This window comes from Asparagus officinalis, chromosome 5, assembly GCF_001876935.1.
Source record: "Asparagus officinalis chromosome 5, Aspof.V1, whole genome shotgun sequence".
NCBI classification, from domain to species: domain Eukaryota; kingdom Viridiplantae; phylum Streptophyta; class Magnoliopsida; order Asparagales; family Asparagaceae; genus Asparagus; species Asparagus officinalis.
Window position 1 is genome coordinate 57,091,458 of NC_033798.1, and position 9,389 is coordinate 57,100,846.

At 42.5% G+C, this 9,389-nt stretch overlaps 1 protein-coding gene across 2 annotated transcripts; it reads right to left on the bottom strand.

The window, feature by feature from the left end:
- On the bottom strand, nt 7,180-9,178 carry LOC109843079. Of its 2 annotated transcripts, XM_020412012.1 has the most exons (4): nt 8,846-9,178; nt 8,252-8,773; nt 7,992-8,174; nt 7,180-7,923 (listed from the first exon to the last, which is right to left on the bottom strand). In XM_020412012.1, the coding sequence occupies exons 2-4, from the start codon at nt 8,361-8,363 to the stop codon at nt 7,181-7,183; spliced, it is 1,038 nt and encodes a 345-aa protein (XP_020267601.1). In that variant the 5' UTR covers nt 8,364-8,773; nt 8,846-9,178; the 3' UTR covers nt 7,180. The 2 variants fall into 2 exon arrangements, with proteins under 2 accessions (XP_020267601.1, XP_020267600.1); XM_020412011.1 differs by having other exon boundaries at nt 8,252-9,178.

Below are 9,389 nucleotides of genomic sequence, written 5' to 3' on the forward strand. Positions count from 1 at the left end.
TGAAACAAATGCATAGAATTGGAAAATACTATTTTGTTTCATGTTTATATGCCTATATATGATTTCATCTTTAACAAGCTTATATTTAATGAAATCATATTTAGTGTCTTGTATATATTGCATAGAATATGCAATTTTATGAAAATCGTGCATGTTTTACAAAACAGATGAGTTTTCGCAAATGGGAAGTGATATTTGAAAACTTCTTTCTCTGACATGTTTATCTACATGTTTATAAACTTTCCTCCAGTTTTTACTATTTTTGGAGTTGATTTACTATGCCTAATTGATTTTACAAAATCGTGTATCACAGCAGATTTTCAGAAACTGTATTTTTGTGTTCAAACATTTATTTCTCTCAACTGAGGTAGGCGCAAACGCGGTCTCTATTAGCTTCGGATCGGTTCCTTTGTCCTGGTTTCAAGCCGAGCCAGTATCAAAGGTCAAGATGCAAACCATCAACGATGACCCTCATGGACAGCGCCAGAAGGGGCTCGTATCTCACACAGCCCCCAACGGCGAAATCCTTTGGGTTCATCCGGATTTGCTTGAAGATGAACAGTGGACGACACCCACATCAAAGAAGAAGTCAAAAGGCAAGGGAAAGGAGAAGTCCTGCTATGGAGCCTCGGCGATTCCCGAGAAGAACGATGAGGATATAGCAGCTTTATCACTTTCTGATGGAGAACAGGAAGTTTTTGCTACAAGAAGTGGAAACGAGTACCATTATAGGTATCCGGAAACCTCAGATCCAAATGCCAAAACTCTTACGGAGCTGGGGGTAGCCATAACTCCACCAGTAGCAGCTGAAAAACCTCAGAAAGTTGTTAAGCAAAAAGAAAAAGAACCTCAACACAGAGAGGTTCAAATTCCGAAGCAGTCTCGTTTTAGTCGACCGATTGGACGAGACAAACCGGAAAGCTCGAACGCACCATATCGTTTCGACGTTATGGCTCAGCTGGCTAATATCCCAGCAAGAATCACATTGTACGAGTTGCTGCGCCTCTCAAAAGAAACCAGAGAAGCTTTACAAGAAGCTTTGGCTGATTCTGAAGTATTCTTAACTCAGGTCAAGCCAGCTCCTGAAGAGCCAGAATCGTCAGTGCAGCATTGCAATCTGGCAGCCACCAAATTTCCTTGCATTGCTTTCACAAAAGAAGACATGCAAGTCAGGAATTCAAAGCATGATAGACCGTTATATTTTACTGGATATATCGGTTCGAGCATGGTTAACCGGATCCAAGTCGATCCGGGTTCCGCTGTTAGTATCATGCCACTTCGTTTGATGTACCACCTCGGAATTCCCGCCAGCAAGTTAGCCTCCACTGGAACGGTTATCTATGGTTTCAACACAAGCGGGTCACGACCGTTGGGAAAAATCCGGGTGAAGTGTCAACTCGGAGATCTGAAGTCTGAAGTCACCTGCTATGTGATCGATGCGGAGACTTCCTATAACTTACTGTTGGGTCGCCCATGGATCCACGGTAATCTTATAGTTCCCTCCACCCTCCATCAGTGTTTGAAATATGTCGACACTAATGAGGAGGTCAAGACGGTGGTCGCGGATAAGCAACCATTCAAGGGGTTAGAAAATTACTTTACTGACTCCCTTCTTTATGGTGCTGAGTCCGAAACTGAACCATCGGCCCATGGCACGGACAGCGGAGAAGAAGCTGATACCGAAGCCGGGCTCGATTATAGTGAAGGTCTTGTACTAAATGACATTGAACCTCTTGTAATCGATCTTGACGGTGATGAATCGTCGGACGAAAGTTGTAACTGGCAGCTTGCCGATGAAATAATAAACCATGATTTAGAGTACTCGCATTGTCTAGATGACGTAATGCAGAAATTGTATGACGACTCTAGTCTACATATGCCACTTCGTTCGTCTTGTACGGCGACGAAACACCTCCAAAGCTCATCTGGAACAACTATGATCCTACCCGCAAAGGCAGGGGGTGAAAAAGAGATAATCTTTGGAAAAGGGGAATCATCCCCCACTCCAGATCATTTCTTAGATAGTAATTCGGATGAAGAAAAACCCGGGCGACACTTCTCTCGGTATAGTTCTCAAGCGAATGATTATATGATGAGTCGAGGCTATGACCTTTCACTTGGTGAAGGCCTTTATTTTGGTCAAGGTATTAGGGTTCCACCCCGTTCTACCTATGTACCAAAAGGAAAACCAGATAATTACTACAGTCGTAATAGAGGTCTGGGTTATGATTCATCCGAAGACGATTATGGCCAACAGATTATTAACCAATTAATAGACAGGAGTGGACATTCATCCGATACTTCAAATTGGGATTCTGACGTGAGCATTGGTGAAAGATTCAAATCCCTAATGTCGAACATGGCGACGGTTGACCCTTCCACAACAGAAGAAGACGATCAGTTACCTGTTTGGGAAGATCCATGGATGCATTACATGAATATCCAATACGGTGATCGATTTGAGCAAAGAGAACCTCCTACCGAGGATAAAGTGGTTCAAGTTAATATGGGTGACGAAAATAATCCGAAGCCTATATTTATCAGCGGTGATCTCCCGCCAGACGAAAAAGAGGAATTAATTGCCCTCGTTAAAGAGTATATCGACGTTTTCGCATGGAACTACGAAGATATGCCAGGACTCGACCCAAATGTAGCAATGCATACCCTTAACATAAAATCGGATGCTAAACCTGTCAAGCAACAACAAAGACGGTTTCGTCCGCAAATTATGGAGGCAATAGAAGCTGAAGTTAAGAAGCTAATTGACTCGGGTTTTGTCAGAGAGGAACAACATCCTGAATGGTTGGCCAATATCGTTCCAGTCCTCAAAAAGAACGGAAAAATCAGAATCTGTATTGACTTCAGAGATCTGAATACAGCATGCCCCAAGGATGATTTTCCCCTACCGATTACGGACGTCATTATCGACAACACATGCGGGTTTGAAAGAATGTCGTTCATGGATGGATTTTCTGGGTATAATCAAATCAAGATGCATCCGGATGATGAAAAGCATACAGCTTTCAGAACACCTCTTGGCGTCTTTTGTTATACCGTTATGCCTTTCGGTTTGAAGAACGCCGGTGCTACGTATCAACGGGCGATGACGAAGATCTTTCAAGAACACCTTAGGAAGACAGTCGAATGCTACGTTGATGACCTAGTCGTTAAGAGTCGTGATAAAAACGACCACATTAACGATCTGAAGACAATGTTCGAACTTATGAGAACTCATCAGTTAAAGATGAACCCGACTAAATCCTTCCTTGGAATGTCGAGCGGTAAATTTCTTGGGTTCGTCGTCACCACAAAAGGTATTCATATTGATCCTGATAAGGTGAAGGCGATAAACGAACTGCAGCCTCCAAGAAATCTTAAAGAACTCAGAGGATTGCAAGGTCGATTAGCATATATCCGTCGGTTTATATCGAACTTGTCCGGAAAATGTCAACCGTTTTCCAAACTCGCAAAGAAAGGCGTGTCGTTCATTTGGGATGAAGCATGTCAGAAGGCATTCGAAGATATCAAGAAATATCTAGCGAATCCACCTATTCTCGTTGCACCGAAATCGGGCAAGCCGTTTTTGATTTATGTCAAAGCGACGAGCCATTCGTTAAGTGCCTTACTTGCACAAGACGACGATAACGGTCACGAGCAAGCTGTGTATTATCTGAGTCGTACATTGGTAGGAGCTGAGTCTCGTTATCCGATGATTGAGAAGGAATGCCTCGCTTTGGTATTCGCGATTCAGAAAATGCGACATTATTTAGTCGGACAGACGATTTATGTCATTTCCAACATAAATCCCGTCCGAGTGTTCATGACCCAACCGGCTTCCATGAATTGGCGTTTGGCCAGATGGGCTTTACTCTTATCGCAATATGACTTGTACTTCAAACAGCAGAAATCTGTTAAAGGACGAGCTATTTGCGACCTTCTGGCAGAAAACCCTACGAAGGATGTAGTCGAATTGTACGACGACCTGCCAGATGAAACTCACGAAGTTAATACCACCTCACATCAACAAGTGTGGCAATTGTACTTCGATGGGGCTTCCCGATCAACCAACGTGGCAAGTGCACCCGGATGTTCTAAAATCTCCTCAGGAGTGGGGGTCGTTTTAGTTTCCCCGGAAAAGCACGTCTTGCCTAGAGCATATTCACTGACTGAACCATGCTCTAATAACGTAGCTGAATACAATGCATTAATAATCGGACTTAATTTCGCCAAAGAGCTGGGGGTCGAATACCTTGAAGCTTTTGGAGATTCTCAACTGGTGGTTAATCAAATACGAGGAGAGTATGAAGTCAGAAATCGAGACCTGATTCCATACCACCAGGTGGCCATCGAAATAGCAAGCTCGTTTGAAGAATTTTTCATCGAGTACGTTCCGCGTCTCCAAAATACATACGCGGATGCATTGGCAGCATTGTCAGTATCCTTGGCTCAACCTCCCGAAACAGAGCAATTAATTACAGTGAGGACTCATCAGCTTATTGTTCCAATCTACGATTCGAATGCTAAAGAGGTATACTCAACTGGAGTTGAACCCGAAGTTCGAGATTGGCGTTTTCCTATTATTGACTACGTCTTACATGGTATATTACCTGAAGATGTAAGAGAAAGGGAATCGATTCGGCGAAGAGCGCCGAGATTTTATTACAATGCCACATCGCAAACGTTGTATCGACGAGCTTATGATGGTCTTTTACTTCGTTGTCTATCCAGTAAAGAAGCGGAACAAGCACTCAAAGAGGCACATAATGGGATATGCGGTGCACATCAGCCCGGTCCTAAACTCTGCGACCGACTTAGGAGAATCGGATATTATTGGCCAACTATGGTGAAAGACGCAGTCGATTACGCACGACAATGTGTAGTGTGTCAATTGCATGCAAATTATATGCACATACCCCCTGAATATCTGCATCCTTCGGCGACATCGTGGCCGTTTGAAACTTGGGGAATGGATATAGTAGGTCCTATTTTTCCACCTTCGGTTAAAGGGGACCGTTTCATTCTGGCAATCACCGATTATTTCTCGAAATGGGCAGAAGCAGTTCCACTTAGAGAAGTAAAGACGACCAATGTCATCAAATTTATCAAACACCATATCATATATCGGTACGGTGTGCCAAGGCGAATAGTGCACGACAACGGTCCTCAGTTCGTGAGCAACGCATTCATCAAGTTCTGCGGTAAATTCGGGATTAAAGACGTTTCGTCGACTGCTTATAATCCTACAGCTAACGGATTGGCCGAAGCTTTTAACAAGACTATCATCAAAATCCTGGCAAAATTGGTGAAAACCAATAAGCGAGATTGGGATGACAAACTCGGCGAAGCTCTCTGGGCTTATCGTACGACCGTCCGCACGCCTACCGGAGCCACCCCGTATGCTTTAACGTATGGGTGTGAAGCCGTTCTTCCATTGGAAGTGCAGATTCCTTCTCTCCGTATCGCTCTCGTAACGGGAATGACGACGGAAGAACATCATCAGAAACGTCTCGAGGAATTAGAGATGTTAGATGAGAAACGCTTGGAAGCTCAACAACAAATCGAGTTTTATCAAGCTAGAATTTCTCGGGCTTTCGATAAAAAGGTCCGACGACGAAGCTTTAAAGAAGGAGATCTAGTTCTCGCCGTTCGAAGACCTATGATTCTCACTTCTAAGAAGAAAGGCAAATTTGAACCTAAATGGGAAGGACCGTTTGTGATAGAAACAGTCTATTCGAACGGTGCATATCGCCTGGTTACCCAAGATGGCAACAAATTGATGATGCCAATAAATGGGAAGTTCCTGAAAAAATATTATCCGTAATATATTCAGGATAACCTGTGTAAAGCGGGAAGTTCCTAGAGAATCCTATATAGGATATTTCAGGATAACCCGAGATCAGTTCACTATTTTAAATGAGAAGCTGGTCATTTGAATAATTCACTGTTCTTTTACAACTTTTGTTGAGATGAGATTTAATGATAGTTAATCTTTCCTCAGCAAAACCTTGTAATATAATCATGGAAGATGAGATTTGATGATTTGTAATCTCACGCTATGAAACCCCCATCGGTCGGATTGATCAACGATCATCAGTATGTATCAGTCGACAGATTATTTCGTGTCAAATTCTTATGTTTAAAATCAAAATTTCCCACCGATTAGTTTGTGCAAATCAACAAACTCATTGTTATTTGCACCCTACTCCTATTCCTCACTTGGTCAAACCTTTAAACAGTTAGGACCAAAGCCAAAATCCCCTCTCGATTCGTTCCATGAACGAGAGGTCCACAAATTGAGCGATCAAACCTTCCTACAGTTAGGATCGTCTCAAAATTCCCACTTGGTCAAACCTTACTACAGTTAGGACCACAACCAAAATCTCCTTTCGATTCATTTTTGCGAACGAAAGGTTTACTTTTGAATTGAGTAATCAAACCTTATGACAGTTAGGGTTATTCAAACCAACCTATTTTCTCTAAGTGGAGATTCCACTGTGAGTTTCCTTTTCATCAGGAGATAGAATATAAAATTCTCCCTCTCCGATTCTGGGTTTATCTCTACCAACAAACAAGAGACCAGGAGATAGAATATAAAATTCTTCCTCTCCGATTCTGGGTTTATCTCTACCAACAAACAAGAGACCAGGAGATAGAATATAAAATTCTTCCTCTCCGAGTATGGGTTTATCTCTACCAACAAACAAGAGATTGAGAAATGGAATATACAATTCTTTTTCTCTCCGATTTTGGGTTCGTTGTCCTATATAGGAAATGCAACCTATTCACACTTTGAAATCCATGTTGTTCACACATGGGGGATGTTATCTCTATCCCTTATTAGAGATAAGCCTACATCTAACACATGTAGCCTACATATTCAACAGTGTAGTTCAAAGTCTAAAAGAGTTTAATTCTTTTAGCGCAACGTTATATGTGAAACGGACTTAGATAATTCACATACTAGCCCGATTCAAACGGTAATCGGTAAAGGTATATCAAATCCGTTGATGGCTGAGGATTTGCCAAAAATCCTATAAGTATTATGGTTATTTATTCTAAACAAGAATGAGTAATCATAATAAAACCTCAATGAGCAAAAAGATTCAATATAATGAGCAAAAAGGTTCATTATGTTGACCAAGAATTTTCAAACAAAGCTACAAAAATATATGTCCTCCAATTACAAAAGTTTATACTGACTAATCTGATTTTCAAGTTTTGACAGCTCTAACGCACGAGCCTGTTCAAGCTCAGCTGCCAATTTGATTTTAAAGGCTTCTTCGTCAACGTTGTGAAGCGCGGCGACCTCTTGTTCCTTTTCAGCAATCATTTGGTCTTGAAGGTTCAGTTGCTGTAATAAGTTGCCTTCAGTGTGAATTTCCCGCTTCAACTCGGACTCCAAGACATCATGAGCATCCTTGGCCATTGCAAGTTCCTCCTCTAAGCGAGCTATTTCTGCTCGACTCGATTCTAAATCCCGACGTAGGTTAACCTGGGCTTGTATTCTCTTGCCAACATTCATCCTAAGTTGATCGCTGTGGGCTCTTAGCTGTTGGAGCTCGAGATTAGCTGATGTTTGGGAATCACGCAACGCTTGTAGCTTGGAGTCCATGCGAGAAGCAATGTAGGAAGGTACGCTTTCAGTGCGAAGACCCCTCAGAAGGTCAACATGTTGCTTCAAGTCAACCATGTAGGCGTTGATCGAATCGGCTAAATCATTATATCCTTCATCACGGATCCCTGATATATAGCGGTCAAGAGGTTTCTTAAAACTCTCAAATCGCGATCCTTTGGAGAGAATACGATCAACCATAGAATTCAAAAAGGAGATGAAGCCGTCGAGATCAGAGCAAATGCCGGCTTTATCCGGATCCTCGTCTGCTAACAAAGCTCGGATGCGATCTGATAATGATGATGAAGGAACTGCGATGAAGGCAAATAGGTCAGTACAGGACATATATATACATACAAAACAACAAACTAAGACATACCAAGTTCGATGGAAGAACCTTCAGCATGACTTAGTTCACCCGAGGATGGTAACCTGATTTCCGGAACAACCAAGGTTGATTCAGGAATGGTAGCTGTTGATGCACCCGCTACATCAGAGGCTTTTTCAATTAAAGCTTCAGAAGACGGCGGGTCCAAGCTAAGAGGCTCTTTAAGAGTTGATTCTACAAACGAAGGAGTTACAATGAGCATAATGAGATGTTAACCCAAAATTTGAAACAAAATTATGGGTAAAATGTACCAGCAATAGGCATAACATCAGCCGACGTACCAACGCCTTCAGTTGGTCTCGCTTTTGTTGCGACCGGACTAATCTGGGGAGTGACAGTGACTTCTATCATCATAGGGTCCATAGGAGTAGAAGGTTGAGGCTCAAGAACTGATGATTGCAAATCAACCTCAGTTCCTGCCCATGGCACGAGTTCGCTACCCTCTGGCCGATCAGACGTTCCAGTAATTATAGTAGTATCAGCTCCAGCAGTTGGTCCTATAATTCAGACACTTATATGATTAATCAAGTCAAAATATATACGTATATATATATGTGGAGTTCACAGAACCAAAGTCTTACTCTCAGAAGGACCGGCTTCCGTTGAACCAATTCCAACATCTGAGCCGATAGTTGCATCAGAGGCTTTCTCTAACAGAGAATCAAGGATTTGTTGATGGTCGTCCTCTGAGATATTAAAGTCGAAATTATTAAAATCATCGACTTTGGTGGCATGGGTAGCTTCTCCTTCAATAGGCTCGTGCATCGGGATGTCTAAAGAACATGAGGAACCATAAATAACATGTAAATTTAGACGAATCTGCCCAAGACAAAGATCGATTTTACCTTCATTGGTCGGGGCTGATTCGAGAGCTCCACTACTGGTACCTGCTTCTTTTAATTTGACTAAAAGGAGAGAAAGCGCACAGGTCATTAGAGGAGGCACACGGTCCGACTCATTCATTTCTCGGATTTCTCTTCCGAGAGGAGAAAGATCAGTACCTGTGTCCGCAGCTGATGGATCAACGTCAGGAGTGGGTGGAACATCAGCCGATCCTTCCTTCAGAGCATCATGCATTTGTTGGACGAAGCTTGTTTCCTCAATTTCCATACCTCCGGGAGAAGCAGCATCAGCTGGCAATTCTCCTTCCTCTCGACTCCCTGCAGAAGTTGAACATGAAATAAGTTTGAACGTCAAAAAGTGTAAAAGCTATAAAAACAAATCGTTACCTTGCTCATCAGAAGAAGCACTACGACCAGACGCCTCTTCTACAGCAGGAAGATGAACGCGCGGTTTAGAAACAGCTTTCTTCTGTTTCTTCAGAGGGCGTGCACCAGAACCTTCATGACGATGTTTGGTGCGTAACTCAGCTCGGGGAGAAACTTGAGT